The following is a 24,441-nucleotide window of genomic DNA, read 5'->3' as shown; positions in this document are numbered from 1 at the left end:
CGAGTGGGCGTTCTATGAAAGCCTGCAGAAAGCAATTAGAAGGCGACTTTTTCCACCCATATCTACATACGGCCTGTGTGTGTGTGTGTGATGTGGTTGCTTTGTGTATGTGCGTGCATGTGTGTCTGTGCATACATTACGTATAAGTGCAGCAAAAATTATCGATATGTTGGCTTCCATTGTTTTCAGATCGTAATTTACATAATCATATTTTTAAATTTTTTGCAAGGAGTGCTAGCTTATGTGAGGAAGCCTTTTTTAATAATATTCATATAAAATCTTTGTAAGCAAAATTAAAATTAGGGTAAAAACTCAACAAAACTTGATCCTTGCTGCACAATAGTTTCCTTTGACTAATTAAAATATGTAATGAAAGGCAACAGACGCAACAGTTGTATCAATAAAGTAGGCTAGCATTGAATGTAGAACAACGCAATGTCCTAGATTGAATCGTCCTTTTGACCTTGACCCAGTTTAAAGTCCAAGGCATGGCACGTTCTTTTTGCATTATGCATGCACATATGCAATATATATGACAGTCATACATGTACATACATATATGTATGTGTGTATGTCAAATAAAGACGTTAACACACCATCATTGCTAACGAGGCGCCCAGATATAATAGTCTATTGATTTTCCCTCTGCCCTTTGTTCTCGTCCAACTGGCACAATGAGGCATTTGCTGGGCAATTAAATTGGCCTTTAACCCACATACACACGCAGCTTTGTGCCTGTATGTGTTGGCATGAAAATGAAAACAGGACTGCGCCTGCCACTTGCAGGATTCGCCACTTCACTCAGCGTCGCCAGCTTGAGCGGGTCACAATAACAAACAAATATACATATGTATGTATATGATAAATAAAAACAAAAGAGCACGTCGCCGTCGCGCTTTCGCTTACACCAATACCAATGCCTAAAAGCTAAAAGAATAACGGAGAACATAAAAAAACAAACCGTAATTGGGTTTTGAAGTGCGTAAATTGTTGTGCAAATATTAGATGCACCCGTTCGGGACTTTGGCATTTTCGCCATATTTGAGTAGCAATCCGTTTCCTCTTGCATTTCCGATTAAAAAACAAAAGCGACAGAAAAGAGAAGAAGAGTGACAGCAGCAGCAGCAGCAGCACCAGCAGCAGCAGAGGCGGCTGCGGCGGCAGCAGCAACTGTTGAAGAAAATCAGCGACAAAAGCGATATGAATAAATGAATTTGCATACGAAAAAGCACAGCGAAAACTCAGCAGCAACATCAGGCGAATCAAACTACATAATATTGTGTGCCATAAGCTGCTTGAAAGTCTTTAGTTTTAGTTTTATTGCTACCCCTAGCCGAAAACGAAGCATTTGCTCTTAGCTCTAGTCCTTGCAGTCGATGTCGTGCGCCAGGCCAAAACCAGCAACGCGGCAGAGCACAAAACAAGTAAGCGTAGACAGCTAGCCGGAGCGCATTGGTCGACTTGTGCATACCCTACACCAACCGCCCACTGATCCACATTACCTGCGTGAGTGAGTTGCCATACATTTAAGATAGCTGACTGTGTTAATGCTGCTTATATGACAACATTATTCAGCAGTTAGTGGCGACTGTCAGGCGATAAATATCGATAATTTAAGTCGGCATATATCGGCTTATAAAGATTGTTATTTACTTGGTGTTTAAAAATTATTCTGTTTGTGTCCTTTTTATGGATCGCGATTTTGCCGAGGCGCTTTCTAAGTCTGGGCTAGTGTGTAGGGTATAAATGTATCTCGGAGATAGCACTTACATGTGGTCGAGTCAGAGTCGGCGGCGAAATATGTATTCGCCGCTGTGACGCTCTCTTGTTCTCTTGTCCGCTCTCGCTCTCTTTGGCATGTTGTGCGCTGCCATTTTGCCTTGTTATTTCACTTCGTACCGTGTTTGCGTTCACAACTCTGTCGGTTCGGGTTCTGCATTTTATTTTATTATTATTATTTTTTTTTTGTTTTTCTCTGCTTTGGATTGTGCAGTTTTTTTGTACATTTTGTATATAAAACTGACCGCGTTTCCATCGACTTTGAATTCTAATACGAATTCGAATTGATTTCGGTACAATTGAATAACAATAAATGCGGAAAATTCGCAAATGATGCGAAGGCGACTCTGAAAAAAGAGAATTAAGTAAGTATCGTCGTTGTGGCTATGTGCCCTGTTGTGTGCCACTATGTGTTTGTGTGAGTGTGTGCATGTGCTGCGAGTGTGTACGTGCGAGAGCTGTTTATGTACATGCACACATACATGCATATCTTTGCATGTATGCGTATATGGCAAATCATTCGCAAACAAAAATGCTCCCATGCATAATTAAAAAGAAAATCAAAATATTTTAAATTGCAGCAAACCCAAACAAATTGACCGATAATGCAACGAAAACAAAACAAAGCTCAAAATTCAATTAAATTTGCCAATTCATTTATCCAAAACAAATTAAAAATAATCAAATGGTGCAACCTCTAAAATGTTTATCCTCGTTTCATTTGTGGCACATGCGGCAGGTGAATCTCCTTTGCTGCCGTTTCATTATATATCTTAACCCGGCCACCTGCTGGCGTGTTTAGCCCACCTATCTGGCCGCAGCGTCCAGACTTGTTCTTGCTCTGGATTTGTATTATTATGGTTTTTTCATTTTAATTGTGTAATTCAATCTTAGCGAAACTAAACCTTTTGTGAACTTTAGTTACACATTCATTCATTTTGATTTATTCAAATTCAAAGTGCTAAATAAGGCGCCTTCAGTGTGACCAAATGTTATTGTGGAAATTGGCAAGTCCTTATATTGAAATGTGCTGTGTAAAATCAAAAACAAACGAATTGTTCAACACAGTTGTCAATTTTTGTAATTTTTTTGTTTACATTTTCATTTGTTTGCAAATTGAAAATGATATGAGCTTAAATTAAAATGAAACCAATATTATAATAACATATATAATCATTTTTAATTTCTGTTAGTTTCCTACGATCTGCGTGCAATTATTTTTTTAAATTAGGCGGCATATACCCCCCCGGCACCCACACACCTGATCCAGTGGTGATCCAGTTTCGCCCAATCGGCAAATGCAGCACGTGCGACGCTCATAAAAACGAATCAAACAAATCCTAATGTTATCCAATGAATATATACAATTTTACGTTCGCAGTTTGGTTTTGCTAACTTGTTTCAGTTGCCTCTTAGCGATCCATTCGAATTCGATTTAATATTTGCAAATTGCAGCAATTGCCGCAGCCATAAAACATCGATACGGCCAAATTTAGTGTATCGATGTGTTGTGCACGATACTATTGTTGCTATCGATATTTTTACCCCTACATCCCTGCGTGCGGCAACGCTGTGCAGCACACAAGCAGAAGCCAGATTTGATCAAACGGAGCAATATTTTAAGCAATACTCAATGGTTGTTATTTTATCCGAAAGTAATATAAAGTAAGTGTCGTAAATTTGGTTAGCGTAAATAAAACTGAATGAGAAGAAAGCAAGCTAGAATATGCCAAAGCCCCGGGACTGCGGCTGCTACGTGCGCGTGTGCTTGTAAGTGTGTTTACAACTGCATTTTGGTTCAATTCTATTAATTTTAATTTTAATTTTTTTTGTTTGGCATACTTAATGTGTAGCCTATAATGCAATTCTATATGTGTGCGTGTCGATACCAATTTTTTTGTTTTTTGTTTTGTGCATTAATATGTATACTTCATTTTGATTTTGTTATTTGCGATTTTCTTTTGTTTCCTTTATTCGCTGTTTGTTGTCGCTGTCATTTGTGTTTCTACTTCCACCGCCTTCGTTGCAGAGGGTGGTGGCGGCATCGGCTTGTCATTTTACGATGAGAAGCGTACTGCTTGCGCTAGTGTGTGTGCGTTTGTGAGCGCGTACCCAGTGTGTACGTGTATGTGTCAGTGTCGTTAAATCCGTTTTGTGCTCTATACTTGTGTAAGTGGAAGTGGGAAATGAAGGCCCATTTTCTCCTGTGCTGCTCTGCTTATACAATTGCAGCCCAAGAATTGCACAGACCAGGCGAAGGTCGTGTTTTGTGTGCTCAATTTTCGCTGCAAATGGAAATTATTGCGCCCAACTGCTTGCATTTTGCCAACAACAATTTAAGAAACCAATTCATCCGCTCTCTTGGGCTTGGGTTTCTGCTCTCTTCATCGACAGGCAGCGCACAAAAATGGCGCCTGTCATCTCGCACGCGCGTCGTCGCTGTGCTTGCTGCCTACAATAAAGTGACAGGATCAGTAGGCAAAATGACAAATAGCAATCGTTCCTTTTTGTTCTGTTTGTTTTTTTTTTTTTTTTGTTATTCGCAATGTGCTCTCGTCCGCAGTTGACGCCAGCAACGACGCTCCAAATTCGCCTGCTGCCTATGAATTTGCTGCGCTCACAATTTGAATGGCGTTATGCACGCAGCTCTCTCGGCAGCTCGTAATGTTAGTTTCTATAGGCAGCCCCAGCAGCTGCTGCTCTTGTTGTTGTTGCTGTTGCTGCTGCTTTCAAACTCGTTTTGCCTTATGGCTGGCTCGCATGCTATGGAGGATGAGGAGAAGGGGGGGGGGGGGGGGGGGGGGGGGGGGGGGGGCAGCAAGCGTTAACGGGGTGTAAGTGACAGTCACAATGGGACGTGTGTGTATTTTGCAGTTCTTCTAACGCCGCTTTCTACGCTTCCCTTTCCTGTTCCTGTTGCCTGTTGGCTCGCCTTTTGTCTGTGTTTTGTCTTCTGCCAGCGAATTGGCCGCTACATGGCGTATGCGTAATATTTGTTTATTAAAATCTGCACCAGGGGAAAGTCTTAATTAAGCGATGGCCTTAAGCACATAAGTGAACGTTATACATTTGTCTCGTTTCTTATATATGTATATATTTTTTAAGATTTCTATTTGGAGTCCTCAAAAAAGAAGAATCTTTTGATTTTTACTATCTGTCTTATTAGTGGTGTGATCCCACGCAAATCTAGCACAAAAAAAATTAAATTTTTAAATGTCTTCTTGAATATTAAATAATGGATTGATTATATATGTATCAGTTAGTCGGTAAAACATTTATTAAATGTGCATGTTGAACCACAATATTTTAAGTTTTTTGTTTAAAAAAAAACTAGTATGTCATCCAAGGTGTAAATCATTAAACAACAAAATATCTTGGGTATTTCCTCTTTCAGTTCTTTTACGTCGAACATTTGTCCGCTTAAAATATGTGCTGAAGAAAACCCATTCGGGATTTGAAAAGCTTTTCGTCCTTTTTAAAGGAAGCGGAAAAATTGCATCTGCTCCGCTTTGATATCATATAAGATCCGTTTATCATGAAGTGCACAAGTGCTGATGTATTTCTTTATTCGAATATATTTTATTGACAGGTAGTCAACAAATGGGACCAAATCATAACGACTTTAAGTGTGTAAAAGTGCAGCTAGAGATTTGCGAGATTCAGGCTGAACGCGAGCAGCAAAAGCTGCAGCTGGAGCTGGTGGAGCAGCTGGCGACCGATAAAGCGCAAGCCTCAAAATAGGAGCGTCGATCTCGTCGACAGCAGCGTCACCAGCACAGCCCAGTGACGGATCGAAGATGTCGGCGCGCAAACCAGTAGTGGGAGCGGTAGTGGGAGTAGGAGCAGGAGCAGGAGCAGGAGCAGGAGCAAAGCCTGATAATAATAATGCATCGCCCACACTTGAGCTGGATGCGGCCCCAGGCGAGGATGGAGCAGCAGCTGGGGATGCATCAACAGCAGCCACAGCAGCATCAGCATCAGCTGGAGATGCAGCTGAGGCAGCTGCTCCAGCTGATGAAGCTGAACAGGAAGCGGATAAGAATAAAGACCAGGACACTGACCTGATAGAACGACATAGTGATCCCTCGCCACTGATCACAGAATGCGGCACGCCGCGAAAGTCATGCTCCGAGACCCTGGCCGCCAAGAATGTGCGCGTGACGCGTCACTCGTCGCCTTTGCTGCTGCACAGCTCTTCGCCGACGAGCAAGCGAGATGCGCGAGAGACACTCGAACCGGCGGCAGCGGCAGCGGGAACGTCAGCTGGCAGCGATAACGAGGAGCTGCCCAGTGGCAGCAGCCAAAGAAAGGGCTCAGCGGAGCGGCAAAGCGGCAACCTGCCGATAATACGCGGCCGCAAGTCCATCAAGGAGCTAAAAGAAGCCAAAGAAGTAGCCGCCAAGCCAGCGGAAGAGCTGCTGGTCAAGGAGGAGTCCAGCGATGCAATGGAACTCGATGAGCAGGGGCAGGAGCAGGATCAGGCAGCAAAAGAGCCGAAAGAAACGAAAGACACAAAAGACAATGCCAATACAAAGCTAAGCGAAAAGGATAAGGACGCCAAGGATACCCCAAAGGACTCCAAAGATAAGGAGAAGGAGAAGGAGAAGGAAAAGGAAACGACACCCACGCCCACAACGCCAGCTACAGCAGCGACAACAACAACAACTACAACAACAGCATCAACTCCAACCACGTGCAATCGCGTCACACGCAAAGCGCACGCCCAGGAGCTGGCGCTGGCCAACAACAACAACAACACGCGCGTCACCCGCAATCGCCGCCAGTCATCGACGGTGAACAACGAGCCACAGCTGCCTGCGCGCGGCCGAAGAAAAAAGCCAGCGCCGCCAGAGCCAACCAAGGAGCAGCTGCTCAAGCGCAAGCGCTCCGACGATGACGCCGAACTGGGCCTCAAGTATGCCAAGGTTGAGGTCAAGGATGATGAGGATGAGACCGAGTCCACAAGTGCCGCGGATGAGGCCAAATCCAGCGCGTTGAGCATTAAGCTGGAGCCCCCGGACAGCGAGGAGCCGCAATCACCCGCTGCTACGCCTACGCCGCAATCAGCCCATCGACGCGGACGCGGCAGGCCGCAGACCAAGGGAACACCCACCGCCACAGCCAGCGCTGCCAGCACGCGCGCAACACGTCACAGCAAAGCGGGCTCGCCGGGCTTGTTGGCCGCGACAACAACGACAACGCCCGCGGAGCCAACGCCGCCGAAGCGGCGGCGCGTGGGCTCGGCAAATCGCAGCCTGCTGGCTGCCAAGGCGGCATCTGCCAGCTCAAGTTCGCTGGCCGCCAGTTCTGCTGGCGGCGCTGCCGGCGACGAGGACTCCAAGGACAGTCTGACCTCCACCTCCATGGACGATCTGCTGCTGGCCGCCACGGAGATCAAACAGGAGAAACTGGCGCTCGATTTCGACGAGAGTCTCGATGCGGTTGCTAAGACCACAGAGCCGGAGTCCGAGCTCGCTGAGCAGGCGCAGGCCTCCACCTCGATTGCAGCGGCTGCCAATGGCACTGAGCCGCTGACCGTGGATACAGAAACGGTGAAAAGCACTGAGGATGCACTGCAGCAGCAGATCGCTGGCGTCCCGGCCGAGGGCGAGGGTGAAGCCGAAGCCGAAACTGAATCGAATGAGGCTGCCAAGGCGCCCTCGCTGAGCCCCGAGATGATCAGTGAAGGCGTCAGCGCCATTAGCGTTAAGCAGTTCTACAAGAAGCCCGAGTTTCTGGCCAACAATCTGGGCATCGAGAAGGACCCGGAGCTGGGCGAGATTGTGCAAATTGCAAGCGAGACGCAAACAGTAAATGCTGCGGCGGCGACAGCAGCACCTCCTGATGAAGAGGAGCCTCTCCCGGCAGATGGGGTTGTAATTGAGCTCGAAACGGAGGCAGAGACGGAGCTGGAGGGTAAACTGAACGACTCCTGTGCTGGGAGCATGGGTGAGCTGCGCGTGGACGAAAGCGGCGATGAGACGGAGCAGGAGGCACAAAAGCCAACAGCAGCAGCTGGAGCGGCAGCAGCAGCAGCAGTAGTTGATGCTGTCAGCTCGCCGGGCGAGCTTAATGGTGAGGTCGAGGAGCTGCCGGCCAAGGCAGATGACTATGATGACTTTGAAAGCGAGATTATGGAGCAGCTGGCCAAGGAGGGCGTCGTGGATGCCAGCGGTAACGCGCTAAGCGCCAGCAAGCTCCAGCAGGAGCAGGACCACGAGGAGCAGCAACAGCAGCAGAAGCAGCAGGAGTCGTCAATGGCAACCATTGAATGTGATACGGCTCAGTTGGCGGCGGAGCTGGATGTGCAAGCCGAAAAGAAGCTGCCCGCCGAAATGGTGCTCACCTTGGAGGTGGAGCCATTGACCGAGGAGCAGGAAGCCGAAGCGAATGCTGTGGCCGATGATGACACCGACATGCAAATCCTAACCGAAGACTGCGCAGAATATCCCGAGGAGAACAAGGAGAATGTGTCCACGGCCACAACAGATGCCATTGCCGTTGCCGTTGGTGTTGCATCTGCCGTCAGTCCAGATGCCGTCATGGAACTGGAACTGGCGCTCAAGACAGAAGATGGCACCGCCGCCAAGCTCGAACAGGATCTGGCCGACCTGGAGGAGGAGAAGCCGCTGGCAGCCGTCGCAGCCGAGCAGAAGCAACTGCCCAAAACTGAGGCCAATGGCAAACTCAAAATGCTGACGGATGGCGACGATGAGCTGCGCCGCGAAAAGGAACGCCATCTGCAGCATCTCGGCCTGCTGACACACCAGGCCGCCGAGCAGCTGCGCCAGGAGTACATACACACGCACACGCGCGCCGTCCACCAACAGCAACAGCAGCAGCATCAGCAGCAACAACAACAACAGCAGCAGACCGGCAAGCGGTCAGCAGGCAAAGGTGGCAGCGCCGCGCACATCGAGTCCAGCGGCACCCTGAAGACGGTCATCAAGCTGAATCGCAGCAGCAATGGCGGCGCCGGCGGCGCAACGGGCGTGCCCACCGGCACAGTTATCCACGGCGGCCCAGTCGCTGGCATCAGCACAACGGCAGCTGTTGCCAGCAGCATGGGCAGCGCGACACGCAAAGGCGGCATCGCTGGCGCAGCGGCCAGCTCGACGCACGGTGTGCGTCGCCAGTCGCTCAAGATGACATTCCAAAAGGGACGCGCACGCGGGCACGGCGCTGCCGACCGTGCCGCTGATCAGCATGGCACCCATGCCGAGGACTCCTACTACACCATACAGAACGAGGTAAGCAGACGCAACAGAGACAAGCGCAACAACAAATGCTAATTCGTGCTTCTCCTTCTTCTCCTTTTCCTTCTACTTCCATTTGCAGAACGAAGGTGCGATCAATCGAAACAATTTGAATACGGGTAACGTGGGCCGCAAGACAACTAATCGTTTTAGCCACACTAACAACCACAACAATCACAACAACAACAGCACCAGCAGCAGCAATCAGCAGCAACAACAGAAACAGCACAACAACAACAACGCGTCCTCCAGAAATTGCCTGGGTTGGTGCCGAGTGTTTTGGTGTTGAACTTGTTTTTGTGTTTGCTTCGTTTTGTTTGCTTTTTTTTTTTTGATTTGGCTCTGGAGGGGGCTGGCTCATGGCGCTCAGTTATAAGTCTTCGACTTGGTCAAACAAATCTCAACTGTGTCCCCGGCAGAAGCAGCAGTTATCTCTGATCACATCGCCTGCAAACAGACTTTCTGGGACTTTCATTTATTGTTTAACCGAACCGAACTGTAAGACAAATCAATTAGCCACACTGAAACCTAAACCGAATCATAATTTGATCTAAAATAGTTTGGCTCAACATAAAATACTCTTAAGGGAGACTCACCACCAAAGTATAAATAACTGTGGACCCAATTGTTGTTTTTTTTATTGATGAAAAGTTCAATTGTTAAATTAAAGTGAAGATATTATAAAAAACAAGATATTAACCAGAATCCGGTTGCAAGGATGTCTAAAAGCGGGTGCACGAACTTCTTGAGCCTAGCCATTATCCGTCTGTCGCAATCATTGGAATCGGGGATTCCAAAAATCCTCCTTAATAAGTTGTATTATGTTTTTTTAGAGGGTATCTTAAGTTGGCATGTTGCTATGTTAAATGTCTGCCACGTCCACATATTTAATGTATACATTTCTAAATATATATATATTTATACGCGCACACACACAGATTCATCGCATTCGGAGGGTCACGGCGGTCAAGTGGAGCACGGCTTCTATCAGATGGTGAAGAAGGATGAGAAGGAGAAGATTCTGATACCGGAGAAGGCGTCCTCGTTCAAGTTTCATCCGGGTCGCCTGTGCGAGGACCAGTGCTACTATTGCAGCGGCAAATTTGGACTATACGATACGCCCTGCCACGTCGGCCAGATCAAGTCCGTGGAGCGCCAGCAGAAGATACTTGCAAGTATGTGGCACGCGCCCTTAACTAGAAATGTATTTTTTGTATACTGACACGAATTGTGCCGCAGACGAGGAGAAGCTGACGGTGGACAATTGCCTGTGCGACGCCTGCTTCCGCCATGTGGATCGTCGCGCCAATGCGCCCTCCTACAAAAAGCGTCTCTCGGCGCCCGGCCACCTCGAGACGGGCAACAACAACAACAACGGCAGCAACACCACCATGGGCGTGGGCGGCGGCAATGGCAACAGTATGGACAAACATTTCACGGGAGATGCTGGCGATGCGGAGTTTGCAACGACCTCGTCGGGCGCCGTCTCCGGATCGGCGGCACAGCGTGTTTGCGCTGTCAAGGATTGCGCGGATGCGGCCAGCCATTCGCTGCGGCGCAAATGCGTTCGCAAGAGCGTCAAGAAGTGCCTGCTCAACTTCGAGATACCGGCGGGCACCTCGAGCGTCTGGCTCTGTGAGCCCCACTACAATACGGTCATCCAGTCGTCCGGCTGTGTGCTGTGCAAGCGTCGTCTGGGCAAGAATCACATGTACCACATTACCTCGGTAAGCATCCACCTCTCTCTCTCTCTCCCTCTCTCTTTCTCCCTCCCTCTCTCTTTCTCCCTCCCTCTCTCTTTCTCTGTCAATCTTAAACTTCATGTCATTCCATTTCTCAGCAGGACACGGATCGCTTGGAAAAGGCGCTCTGCGAGATGGGCATACCCGTGCAGCTGGGCGTCGGCACCGCCGTCTGCAAGCTGTGCCGCTATTTTGCCAATCTGCTGATGAAACCGCCGGACAGCACCAAGTCACAGAAGGCCGAGTTTGTCAAGAACTATCGCAAGAGGTGAGCGAGCGATTGGCTGCAGAATGTGACTTGCTGTTATCCGATTATTAATCGGGCTTCTCGCTTTTGCAGGCTCCTTAAGGTGCACAATCTGCAGGATGGCAGCAACGAGGCATCCGAGGTGGATGAGGAGGATGCCAACGCCGGATGCAGTGCCTCAACTGGCGCCGGCACGGCTCCAGCGGCTAGCGCCTGTGATGATGCCTCCAGCGAAATGCCCATGGTGGTGGACTATGATGGCCCCACGGATTCCAATTCGAGCAGCTCCTCAACAACGCCCATCGGGCATGCGGTCAGCGCCAGCAAACAAATGTCTAAGCTGCAGGCCATACTCCAGCAGAATTTGGCTGGCGATGCGACAGCTACAGCCACAGCCACAGGCAACTCCAATTCCAATTCCAATGCGAATGTCAATGCCAATGCCAATGCCAATGCTAAGGGCAAGGCCGGTGCCGACATTTCGAATGTGCTGCGCGGCAATCCGAACATCTCGATGCGTGAACTTTTCCACGGCGAGGAGGATCTGGGCGTGCAGTTTAAGGTGCCCTTCGGCAGCAGCAGCAGCCAGCGCACGCCGGAGGGCTGGACGCGCGTCCAAACGTTCCTGCAGTACGATGAGCCGACGCGCCGCCTCTGGGAGGAGCTGCAGAAGCCGTACGGCAATCAGAGCTCCTTTTTGCGCCATCTCATACTGCTGGAGAAGTATTATCGCAATGGCGACCTCGTGCTTGCCGCGCACGCCTCCTCCAATGCCAGCGTTTATACGCAGACCGTGCGACAGCGTCTCAATTCCTATGATCATGGTCATTGCGGTGGCTTCCAAAGCAATGCCAAGACAAATGCCGCCGCCGTCGCCGCTTCCTCCTCCTGCTCCTCCTATTCCTCCTCCTCACCGAATGCTGCCAACCCGCCAGCCAATGCCAGTCAATCCTGTTCGCCCAATGCTAGCAACAGCAACAACAACAACAACAGCAGCAGCGGCAGCAGCAGCGTGCTCGCCAACGCCCTGACCACGCCCCAGGGCAGCAATAACAGCGGCATGGAACAGCCGTCTGGCCAGCCGGAGCCCATTATTCCGCTGGTGGAGCTGAACGATGATGATGACGATGACGAGGATGCGGACAAGGAGGATACGGCCGACTATGCGCCAGAGTGCGGACTGTTGCCGCTGGACCGACTGCGCACTGTCTCCGTAGACAAGCTGACCAAGCAGCTCAGCTCCAATGCGGTAACCATCATAGCGCGACCCAAAGACAGCGCCAAAGCCACAGCTGGAGCGACTGGAACAACAGCTACAGCGTTGCCAGCAGCAGCAGCAGCTGTCGGCGAGGAATCGTCGCCGGTGAAAGCGGCTCTGCAAGCCAAGGATGCGCCACCGCTGGTGCCCACCAATGCGTCCAATAGCCGCAGCATACTCAAGACCAATCTGCTCGGCATAAACAAGGCGGTGGAAATTGTGCCGCTCGCAACCAGTCAGCACCAACAACAACAGCAACAACAGCAACAGCAGCAGCAGCAGTCGCATTCCAATCATAAGTCCGCGTCTGCATCCAACGAGAAGCCGCACAAGCTGCTGGACATGGCCAACAAGCTGGTGAGCAGCCATAGCCACAACGAGCTGCCGCAGCAGCAGCAGCAGCCGAAGTCTAAGCCGATGTTGGCCAACGCCGCGCCCACAATTCTACAACAGCAGCCGACACCAAAGCCGCCGCCCAATGTGGCGCAGCTGCTCAGCTCGCCGCCGGAGCTGATTAGTCTGCAGCGTCGCCGCACGAGTGCCGCCAATTCGGCAAGTGCCGCTACGCTGCCAACGCTGGCGGGCAAACGGCTGCAGCTGCCGCGCGCAGCCGGCGGGGGCTCAGGATCAGGCTCAGGTTCGGGCGCGGGCTTAGGCTCAGGTTCGGGATCTGGTGCGCCCAGTGTGATTATGCTACCGGATAAGCTGACGCCGCAGGAGCGGCACGAGAGCAAGAGCTGGAAGCCGACGCTGATACCGCTCAAGGAGCAGCACAAGGTGCCGAGTAAGTCGCCAACGCTGTTCCAAACAGCCGACGGGCGACGTCTGCCCGCCCAGGTGCAGGTCCAGTCCGGTGGCAAGCCATACCTCATCTCAATCATTGACTACAATCGCATGTGCATCTTGCGGCGTGAGAAGCTCTTGCGCGACATGACCAAAATAGACGCAGCCAAGCAAACTGCACGCCAGCAGCTGCAGCAGCTCCAACAGCAACATCAACAACAGCTGCAACATCAACAACATCATCAACAACATCAACAACAGCAGCAACAGCAACACAAACAACAGCAACACAAACATCAACAGCTGCCAACACTGCAGCCGGGCGGAGTTGCCGCCGGCAGCGCATTGCGACTGGCACGGCTCGCACCGAAGCCCATGCCGCCGCTGAGCAATCCACAGAATGCCAGTGGAGCGGCCGGTGGCGCCCAGTCACAATCACAATCGCAATCACAGTCACAAGCGCAGTCATCGCCAGCCAGCTTTCAGCCGATGCTCAGCAATGCGCTGGCTGCGGCAGCCGCAACGGCTGCGGCGGCGGCGGCAAACAACAGCAGCGTCAGCCTGGATAGCAACAGCTCCTGGCTGTGGAAGAACTTTCCGGATGCCAATCAGTATATATTGAATGGTGCTGCCGCCGCCGCCGCAGCAGCAGCGGCCAATAAATTCCCGCATCTGACGGCCAAGCCGGCGACGGCAACGAGCTCTGCGGGCGGCGGAGGAGGAGGATTGGGTGGCATCACATTTACCCTGAAGCAGCAGCAGCAACAACAGCAGCAGCAGAAGCTCATCGACAATGTCATCATGTCCAAGATACCCAAAAGTCTCACGGTGATACCACAGCACATGGGCGGCGGCGGCGGAGGATTAGGAGGAACAGCAACCAATGATGCCGGCGGGCACAAAGATTGATGATTGGCCCGATGCCTGAACCAACTACAGTTAGAACTCAATCCTGCCAGTGAGAGGAAAGCGAATCAACCAGAAACTAATAAGTATAAGCGAAACCAGAACGAGGCGGAGCAGGAGCAGGAGAAGAACAAGCAAAAGCAAATGCATTTCAAAAGATATATAATAATATAAGCGAGAAAGAGCGAGATAGAGACAGAGACGGAGAAACAGAGAAGCGGATAGAGAGTGAGAGAGAGAGGGAGAGAGAGAGAGGGAGGGAGAGAGAGAGAGAGAGATGAAGGGAGGTAGATTGGATGGATCAGAGATCAGAGTCAGGGTGTTTTTTAATTAGGTTTTAGAATAAAACATATATATATATATATATATATATATTCCATAAGAACAACCTATAGAGAAGCGAAGATGCGTAGAAGAAGAAGGGAACACGAAAATGGAAAACAAAACAAAACAACATGCAAAAACTTAAATATAGAGAGTACTAGGGTTACGCATAAGAGTATACCATAAACACACACACACACACATATATATATATATATATATATATATATATATATATATATATATATATATATACAGCTAGGGTTGAAAACTACAAATAGATGCGAAAGAGAAGGCGAGAGTTGATGAATTGCAGCAAGACGAAAGCAAGCAGTTAAACAAAAAAAGAAAAGAAACAAAACGATTTTCTGCTGCATTAGACTTAGTTATGCGTTTTATAGTCTATATATATATATATATATATATATATATCGATATATCGATATATCTATATATAGGGTAGGCACATATACTTGGTAGTGTTTAGTATTATATTAGTTGGGGGGGCATGTGTTTTAACTAATTGATCATGTTTTTTTTTCTTACTGAGCCTTTAAAGTTAACATCGTTACGCGATAGAACAGAACAGATATATACCATACATTAATACTATATACATAAATATATATATTTACATACATATATCTCCTTCGCATACATGCATATATATATATATATATATCTATTTTTTTATTCGATTTTAATGCACATCAAGCAAGAGTAAAGAAAACAAACTGGGCATTCGTGTATTATAGATACCAAATTGCTAGTGGTTAGCATACAGGCATACAATATATAGTAATATATATATACACATATTCATAGACAGATGCGAGTTGTTTAAGAGAGAGAGAGAGAGAGAGAGAGAGAGAGATAGTTGGTGTGGAAAGAAGCTGGTGCACAAACTAAATGCTGCCAAAATCTGTATCATTCAATCATCATTAACACATTTTTGTATATCCTCCCTAGGCTCAGAGCCCAGCTGTTGTGGCTGCACTTGGGTTCCTGGGGCTTTATTGTATTATAAGAGCTATGCATGAATGCTCTTTCGGGGCTTTAGTTTGTGCAATCTGTCTAAACTGTCTGTTTACATTTGGTTTCTTCATTTACACACACACACACACACACACACACACACAGAGACACACCTACACAGACACACACAGACATAAATACACTATAACTTACCACTAGAAATAGTTACTTTTCTTTTTAAGCATAAACTTTTTTTTTTAATATTATTTAATTACAACCTTACACAGCGACTACAAATCGAAAAGAAAACGTAAGAAAAAGTGTTGGAAGGAAATACCTAAATTACATATAGAAATTATTTTTCAATTATACATATACATGCATACATACATACATATATAGACATATATGTAGTATATAACTAATTTATGTTTCATTTCAATTATTATTTGTAAATATTTATACAGACATAAACGTAAACATAAACGTGCAAGAAAACACAAAACACAACAAATAATCAATAAAAACATATAAAAACAAATTATTTTCATCGATTTCATGTTCCGTTTCCATTTCGTTCCAAGCGCGTTCACTGCGGCTCTTAATGCCATGCTTATAGTTTTAGTCTTCGGTTGTTATCGTTATCGTTATCGTTATCGCTTATCGATAGGGCAACAAGACGATCAAATCAATTAGCAAAACAAATTGAAACAAAAAACAAAAAACAATACAAAATGGCACTCAAATTGAAAGCTTTCAAAATACAAACAAATTATATAAAAAGATACATATATATTTGAATATATTTTAAACGGAGATATAATTGTGAATTAGCTCGTTAAGCATAGTTATTTATATATGTATATATATATATATATATATAGTTATATCTATATATATATATATGTATTGAAATTCAATTGTTGTTGTTGGAAACATTGAAAATGTATTTATAAACACACAAAAAACAAAAATCAAAAAATTATGAATGTTAAGTATATTTCGGTTGTCGTTGTTTTGCCTACGAAAAACCAATAATGATAAAGAGAGTACATGCATATTTATTTATAGATCTATATGTATACACATATGTATATATATATACAAATATATATATATGTACTTTTTCAACTGTCGCGCGTGCCAGTTTCAAAATATGGCATGGGTCCTACGAGCCCGAAAATGGACCAAAACTGATGCGCGTTTGCCTTTACGAGCTTGCTTTTTATTTTTGTGCGAATGTGTGTGCATGTGTGTGTGTGTGTGTGTGTGTGTGCATGTGTGTGCGTGTGAGGGAATTGTATTATGCACTTAAACTAATTACAACTTGTATACCAATTATACTTACATTTATTTATGCATTAGTTTCAGTTCTTTAAACATAAGCAAAGATCCGAATTAGCTGCGATCTCCAGTCTTTTGTTACCGAAAGAGAAAAACCGTTTAAAAATAAATCCCTTATGATAAGTAATACTATATTCTATATGCCATGGTTTTATTTACGATACTTTCAGCTATTTCAAGTCATTGTGTTAAGGGTAAATAGTTGAAAGCTTGGTGTAGTCAGAAGAAAAGATTCCCAGGTCCATTTATACATTATATCGAAGCTTCGAAGAATCTTACAAAGAATTGCTTGAGAGGCCACAGACTTTGGGGTAAGGTATTCTCAGGATCATTCAGAGGGAATATCCCAAATATCGGACATTATTTGGCCGAGCTATTCCAAAAAAATAATCAAAGAGATTGACATCATTCCAAATTTGGTTTCAAAAACATTGATGTCAGCCCCCGATATTAGATTCAATGAATTGCCAATCGATAGTAGGGATCCATCCGTACGAAGTCAAAATGGTATAACATTCCAAAAATGTCGAAAATATTTCAGTTACAGCTACATACATTTTATTTTATCTGTCGGATTTGCTCGTATTAGATGACTTTTCCCATAGGAACTATCGGTCGATATTTTTAATTCTCAGCAAAAACATTAGGAATGGAATATTGTTTGGTCGCCTCATATCCATGGACTATACCGCATTCAAATCCATGCAATTATAAAGCTGTTATCACGGGTCTATTGAAACAAAGGCAATTCAGCTGAATTCCAAATATTCTTAGTGATAATCGGCGCATAGGGGCCTAGGTGTGTCAGATTCTTGGTCTGACAGCCAGACAAACTAACCTAACTTATGACATCAACAAAACGTCATATCTCCGCACGGAGCTATGTCGTTTTGGAACATCATATCTCCGCACGGAGCTATGTCGTTTTGGAGAGTCATATCTCCGCGCGGAGTTATGTCTTTTTGGAACGTCATATCTCCGCGCGGAGTTATGTCGTTTTGGAACGTCATATCTCCGCGCGGAGTTATGTCGTTTTGGAACGTCATATGTCCATTGGAGTTATGTCGTTTTGGAACGTCATATCTCCAGCGGAGTTATGTCGTTTTGGAACGTTATATATCCGCGCGGAGTTATGTCGTTTCGGAACGTCATATCTCCGCGCGGAGTTATGTCGTTTTGGAACGTCATATCTCCGCGCGGAGTTATTTTGTTTTTGGAACGTCATATCTCCGCGCGAAGTTATGTCGTTTTGGAACTTCATATCTCCGCGCGAAGTTATGTCGTTTTGGAACGTCATATCTCCGCGCGGAGTTATGTCGTTTTGGAACGTCATATCCCCAGCGGAGTTATGTCGTTTTGGAACGTCATATCTCCGCGCGGAGCTATTTCCCGAGAGCTATTACCCGAGAGCTATTACCCGGGGTAGGTTCGAATATCAAAACTTTTTTGAATATGTTTTCAAAATCTCGGGTAAATATAATTTGATTTGAAAATATTATACCTTTTTGAATTCGTACGGATCCCTACTATCATACGGCATTCAAAAAAATTAAAAATTTATGGGTTGAAATGAGTTGTTGACAAAAAAAACGTTTCGTTTGTAAAATCAACCTTTTTTGATACTTTTTTTAGACTATCTCGGCCAAATAATCTCAGATTTTGAAATTTTGTACTATTTTTGATTCGTAAGGATCAGTACTATCGATTGGCATCAGAAAAATAAAAATCTAAATTTTGAGCCAAATCGACCAAAAAGCAAGGGGTTACATCACGTTTTTTTCGAAAATCGGCGTAGGTTCGAATATCTCAACTTGTTTGACGTTTTTTTTTTTGAAAATCTCGGGTAAATATAATCTCATTATTAAATGTTATACCTTTTTGAATGCGTACGGATCCCTACTATCATATGGCATTCATTAAAAAGAGTTGTTGGCCAAAAAACGTTTCGCTTGCAAAGTCCACCTTTTTTGGAGTATCTCAAGTGAGATTCATTAAATTATGCTAAAGGAAGTACTGTCCCAATCGAGCTCTCTCCACTGGATTTATTCAAGCCATATAAATAGGTAGCTTTATCTAAATCAATATACTTACTTTGAGGTTCTAGTCGGGAGCTCCCTTTTCTTCTTCCAACATCAAATGCATACATAAGTATATTCTATTTTAGAAGCTTTATGTGAAGTTTGGTGACTCTAGCTCTTATTATTTACCAAAATTGCCCGAAAAACAGGATATCGATTTTTATCGATTGCTTGGAAACGGAGTAAGTTATCGATTATCGGAAACAAACTCGATCTGCGCGGGAACTAGGAGCATCTACATCTAAGATTTCAGTCTCTAGTCTCTAGCCCTTATAGGTTCTGAGATCCTTGCGTTCATACATACGGACGGACGGATGGACAGACGGACAGACGGACGGACAGACGGACATGGCTAGATCGACTCGGCTATTGATGCTGATCAAGAGCTTCATTCTTCCTGTTACATACATTTGGATTTTGCACAAATAGAATATACCCTTATACCCATTTTTAATGGGTTCTGGGTATAATGAAAAACAAAACTTTTGGGGATACATGCGTATATATATATTTCATGTTGGGTTTGATAGCATAAAATAACATAACAATGAACAAAAAATTCATATAGCAAATTTGGTGAAAATTTTGGTATTGTGATAAAGCCAATGGATTTCAGAGTGCGGCTCCGCCGCAACAACACCACACAGCCAATCGACGAGTGGTTCGGTTCCGCTTGGGGCCTGGCCGAGCCAACGACTTGTCGAACGGTTGGGCACAATTCACGGACCCGGACCCGTACCTAGTTGCCTGGCCGTCTAGCCCAGGAGTACCTTGCGCATCATGAAGCCGCTGCTGGCGTTGCTGGCATTGCTGCTGGAGGCTCTCGATGGCTCCTCGGGCTCAATGCACTTCGAGGAGCAGAGGTACTGCAGCAATGGGACGCGGTACTTGCCGCAGAAGTCCACAAACTTGATGTGCTCCACACGGTTATCGAAGAAGACGCCCTTGCAGTTGGGATTCACGCAGCAGTTGGCGCTGTTCAGATACTCGGCCAGTGTGCGCGGCAGATCCCCGGGACCCGGCCGCTGTCCACTGGCCTTGACAATGCGACCAGCCAGCTCCAAGAGCGTCGGCGGCTTCAAGGCCATGTCCTGCACAAAGCGCACCACCAGCGGATTATCCCGCAAGCTCAGCTAAGATTGAAAAGGAGAATTAGTTTGAGTCAAGCTCTGCGACAGCTTTTCCTGCACTTACCTCGGTCAGGTTCTTCAGTGCAACAATGTCCTTGGGCAAGTGCTTCAGTCTATTCTTGTGCAGCAGCAGCGACTTCAGGTTCTTCAGGCGCGCAATGCTCATCGGCAGATTCTCGATGAGATTGTCGCACAGCACCAGCGCCTGCAGCTGGCTCAGCGAGCCAACCGCCTCCGGCACCTCGTTGACCAGATTGCCGCCCAGCGAAAGCACATGCAGACTGTGTGGGCGGAGAAAACAAAAATGTTAGACACGAAGCATGGCTCTTAACTGCGGGATGGGTTGCCTCCACATGGGCTTCGGTTGGAAGACAGATCTGACTCGCATTAGGGGCTGGATCTTGAGTCGATCTTTCGATATAATGCTATGCTGAATATTCTAATATTCTGATATAAACAAATCGAATAGCCTCTGTAGTTCTATAGTTCCTTAGGTAAATAACGTTTCTGATCAAAGAAATCTCTGGGTGAGTATTCAGATAAAATAATGAATAAATATTCCTTACTTATGAATAATGTTTAATAGTAATTGAAATTATAATTAACAATAACTATAATTACTACTAATTAATTGATACTCATCAATTAAGTTCCTATTCCTGTTCTCGAACACGAACCACATAGAGTTCGTAAAAAGTTTTCGCTATCAAATTTCTTGGGTAAATAGTCCGATATAAAATAGTTGCTATCTAAGAGCTTATAAACGGCCCGTTTAATAAAATCGTTAAACCCGTGAACAAAGAAAATATATCTAAAAAAAAAAAGAACAGAATCAATTGGCTCTCAAGTTAAAAAGTATTCATTGGCTAAATTTGTAGCTGTCTAGTAGTTAATATACATACTTAGCGATATCTAATCTATTTGAGGGCAACTAACTTGAATGCAAAACAATTATGGCCTATTTATTTGCAATGGGTTCGGGGTATACGAGTTTCGGAGGGTCGCTTAAACTCTTCTAGTTAAGGTTAAGTTTTAAATAGGAGAATATATCAAGATTATTTGTTTTATAGTAAACAACACAGCCATGCACTCGCCTGGGATTCGAACCGGGAACCTTCTTCTAAAAGCAGCTGTACAAGGCATAACTATTCAATAAGAAAAGAAACTTTTTGCTGTTGAGGACCTAGAGTAAAAGGTATCTCAAGGAATCTTTGGAGTAAAACTCCTGATAGAAACTAAACACTGTCCAAGATAACTCAAACGGTAAAAAACTTTAAAAACTTGCACAAGTCGAATTGAAAGACAAATAAATTGATCAAGCGGTGCCTAAGGTAAGCGTCCCGATAAAAAAAGAAGACAAATATGTTTTATCTGTGGCGTTATGTTAACCAAGTCGAAGCTTTCGCTATCGTGCATATTATCTAGCTGGGCTGATAAAATATCATACGCTGTCTAAATGTTACAATTGAGTTCTCGGCACGGAATCTGAATCGGAATCGGAATCGGAATCGGTTTTTCCACGCTGTGTAATCTCTTGTGGCTGGTCACAAAGTTCGGTGTTTGTGATAAGTGATTCGCATTGGAATTGCTTCGCATATTATTTTGTTATGTTTGTTTTTTAATTTTTTTTTTATTTATTATTGTGTTTACTTATAAATATGCCCATAGACTGCGGCTGTATATGTACCTTTATGGTCTCGAGTCGTTACGGTCAAGTACGTGTTTTGCGATAGATTTGGCTTTTACAATGCGCGCCCCGGGCCACTCGAAAGTCCGCTTATCGGACCATCAAATAGACTTGTACCCCCAACCGCCGCCTGGTATCCCCTGCCCCCATCGAGTATGACGCTTGACAACAAGAGAGGCTGAGCACGCGCGGCGTAGGGAAAATGGAAAATTGTTATGGAAAAAAAAAGGCGGGCTGGCGCCTAACGAATCATTTTCATCGGCTGTGAAGTGGGTCACGCGATTGGGAGAGAGAGAGAGAGAGAGAGAGAGAGAGAGAGAGGGAGGGAGAGAGAGAGAGAGAGAGAGAGAGAGAGAGAGAGAGAAAGCGAGATCAAATGACAGGTGAATTGTATGAGTATTTAATTGGTTTGGGCGTGTGATACCTTTGCATCTTCCAGATATCCTTGGATATGGTCGAGATCTTGTTGCCGCCCAAATACAGATACTTGAGCTGACGCAGCTCGGTGACCTGCTCTGGAAAGTGGAGCAGCTGATTGCCGCTCAAGTTGAGCTCCTTCAACGTGGAGGTGCCAACGGCGGCGCCATGCCCATTGGCCAACTGTTTGCTGAGCAGCGATTTGGGCAGCGACGAGTTGGTCAGCAGATTGTTTTTGGCAATCAGCGTGACCAGCGGCAGCTGGCAAATGGCCTCCGGCAGCTGGGTGAGCGCATTGGAGCTAAGATCAAGCACCTTCAAATTGCTGAACTGCTGCAGCATGCGCGGCAGCAACACCAGCCGATTGTGGTTCAGCAGCAGCGTCTCGATGTCCCCGCTCGTCTTGAGCAGCCCCTTGTGCGGCGAGCTCAGATGATCCTCCAGCGTGCCCACATCCAAGTTCATGCGCCCGAAATCGATGGTCTTCTGTTCACGCGAGTCCGTGTCCGAGCTGTCCGACGTATAGAGCTCCATCTCTGATCAATTCACAACTGGCTCAACTCGTCTATCAATGCGCCAATACGTTCCTTTACTTATATATATATCAATATATATATATATATATATAAGTATGTGTGCGTGTGTTTGTCGGTATGTTTTGTTATTCAACCGCTTCTATAAGCTGCCTATGGCTGTCCCTGTTGCTATTGTCGCTGTCTCTGCTTTTTCTGTGGGTGCGCACGATCGCATCGCTTTTTGTTTAGCCAGCCGGGACTGCCGCGCAAATCGAATGAAATCAAATCGAACGGCAACAAAAATCACAATAACAATAACAGCAACAAAAATTGTGAAATTAACTATATCAATTGGAAGAGTCGAACGAGACGCGCGTCTGCCACCAGCACCAGAGCCAAGCGATGACTGAGAACTGGCACCCGCTTCCAGTTCGGTGCCTCGACTGATCAGCCGTCGCGATGCCGATTGCGGACTTCGTTGCGCACGAGGCGCAACAGGCGTATGCGTAATATATATATACACACACGCACACACACTCGGCTAAGCACGAGCTGGAACACGGACTCCGGCTGGTATTCGGGACCCACGCGCGGCCAAAGTTAAGCGTCCGAATGACGTGGGTCAATCGATCAGTTTGCCAAATCGAACTCTGTCTAAGCTGCAGTTGATTCACCAAATGACCTCTGAACCCAGACGTCAGCAATCAACCAGATAACTAGCTGAGTATCTGCTGTTGAGCATTCAAAATTCACAAATCTTTCTAACAACTCTACGCATACTGTGTGCATTTGCGTCAAACAAATGAAATGAATACATTTGTAAGCATCAAGTACTTAGTTGTACGCTTATTATAACTGAAATGTAACAAGTGTTCAGGTTTTAAGCTACTGAGAGGCACCTCTAATTTCTCTTAAACACAGTCAAGCATTCAGCAAGACATTCACAAAACATTTACAACATTCTAAAGTTATTTGAGTACATTTGTTAGGAACAAGTACCCGAATGTACGCATATTTCAAGAGCTACCCATAAGTCAGATAATTGAGGCATAATATAAATATTCAGGTTTATTTCTCTAAGCCACAGTCAAGCTGTCAGCGAGACATTCAAAACATTTGCAACATTCTAAAGTTATTTGGTTTTTGCATTTTACTTTTAGGGCGCGTCCCCTTTGCATTTGATCGTGTCTGGTAAATGATTTAAAATTAGCGGATTCACATATTTTGAAAAGAAGTTAATTATGTAAGTACTTGGGAATGAATGTGTTTGGGAATTAAAGGAGTTATATTATGGGACAAGGCTGGGTTGAACAATTTTGAGAAACAATAATTTTAAATAAAATTATTTCAAATACTTTGATATTAATATATTATATTATTATTTAAAGAATATGGTATGCAAATGGAACAATTAATTTTCTGATTCATTAAGTAACATAAATAATCGAGTAAGAAAGGCGGGGCATTAGTTCGAATCGTGAAGCGAACCACCGAAAATTGTAAATTGAATAAACTACAAATTAGAAAGGTTTTATTATAAGTAAGTCTCTCAAGTGCCAATAAAAACGTTTAAAGAATAAGTATTTTTTATTATAAGAAAATCAACTTGCAAATTAAAATCAAAATATAAATTTATGAACAACAATCGAGAGAAAAAACAATCTTAATACCCATATAAATATAAGATTATTAAATTATGGTTACCAATAAAAAATAAGTGTTTATATTATTTTTATAAATATTTTCGTAGGTCAGTTTTAAACCAACCCAATTTAATTAATAATCGATCGCATTTGCCGTGAAGTGCACGGAAAAGGGTGCAAATGGAGTGCAAGAATGATATCATCCTTTGCCATGCTGATTGATATTGTGTGATTCACAGATCAGGCGACTTGATGGGTGGCTAGTTGGTTGGTTAGCTAATTGGTTAGCTGGTTGGTTGTGTCATGCCATCATTTATGATCCCAAGTTATCAACGCCCCGTTTGGAGCACTCCAAAT

The 24,441-nt window shown here is 45.4% G+C and overlaps 2 protein-coding genes across 4 annotated transcripts; one reads left to right on the top strand and one right to left on the bottom strand.

Annotated features, from left to right (window-relative positions):
* Positions 1-2,123: 2,123 nt before the first annotated feature.
* Positions 2,124-14,128, top strand: LOC115767297 (pneumococcal serine-rich repeat protein). Of its 3 annotated transcripts, none has more exons than XM_030711531.1 (7): positions 2,124-2,144; positions 5,369-9,029; positions 9,118-9,124; positions 9,974-10,210; positions 10,275-10,762; positions 10,879-11,045; positions 11,118-14,128. In XM_030711531.1, the coding sequence occupies exons 2-7, from the start codon at positions 5,577-5,579 to the stop codon at positions 13,972-13,974; spliced, it is 7,209 nt and encodes a 2,402-aa protein (XP_030567391.1). In that variant the 5' UTR covers positions 2,124-2,144; positions 5,369-5,576; the 3' UTR covers positions 13,975-14,128. The 3 variants fall into 3 exon arrangements, with proteins under 3 accessions (XP_030567391.1, XP_030567390.1, XP_030567389.1); XM_030711530.1 differs by having other exon boundaries at positions 9,118-9,298; XM_030711529.1 differs by having other exon boundaries at positions 9,118-9,298; positions 10,876-11,045.
* A 5,058-nt stretch (positions 14,129-19,186) lies between these two features.
* On the bottom strand, positions 19,187-22,864 carry LOC115767299 (leucine-rich repeat-containing protein 58). The gene is made up of 3 exons (XM_030711535.1): positions 21,934-22,864; positions 19,887-20,103; positions 19,187-19,825 (listed from the first exon to the last, which is right to left on the bottom strand). The coding sequence occupies exons 1-3, from the start codon at positions 22,458-22,460 to the stop codon at positions 19,448-19,450; spliced, it is 1,122 nt and encodes a 373-aa protein (XP_030567395.1). The 5' UTR covers positions 22,461-22,864; the 3' UTR covers positions 19,187-19,447.
* Between the last annotated feature and the right edge of the window lie 1,577 nt (positions 22,865-24,441).

The sequence above is a fragment of the Drosophila novamexicana genome, unplaced genomic scaffold (assembly GCF_003285875.2).
Source record: "Drosophila novamexicana strain 15010-1031.04,08,12 unplaced genomic scaffold, DnovRS2.1 tig00001361-arrow-arrow-pilon, whole genome shotgun sequence".
Taxonomy (NCBI): Eukaryota; Metazoa; Arthropoda; class Insecta; order Diptera; family Drosophilidae; genus Drosophila; species Drosophila novamexicana.
This window is presented reverse-complemented; position numbering and strand designations above follow the sequence as displayed.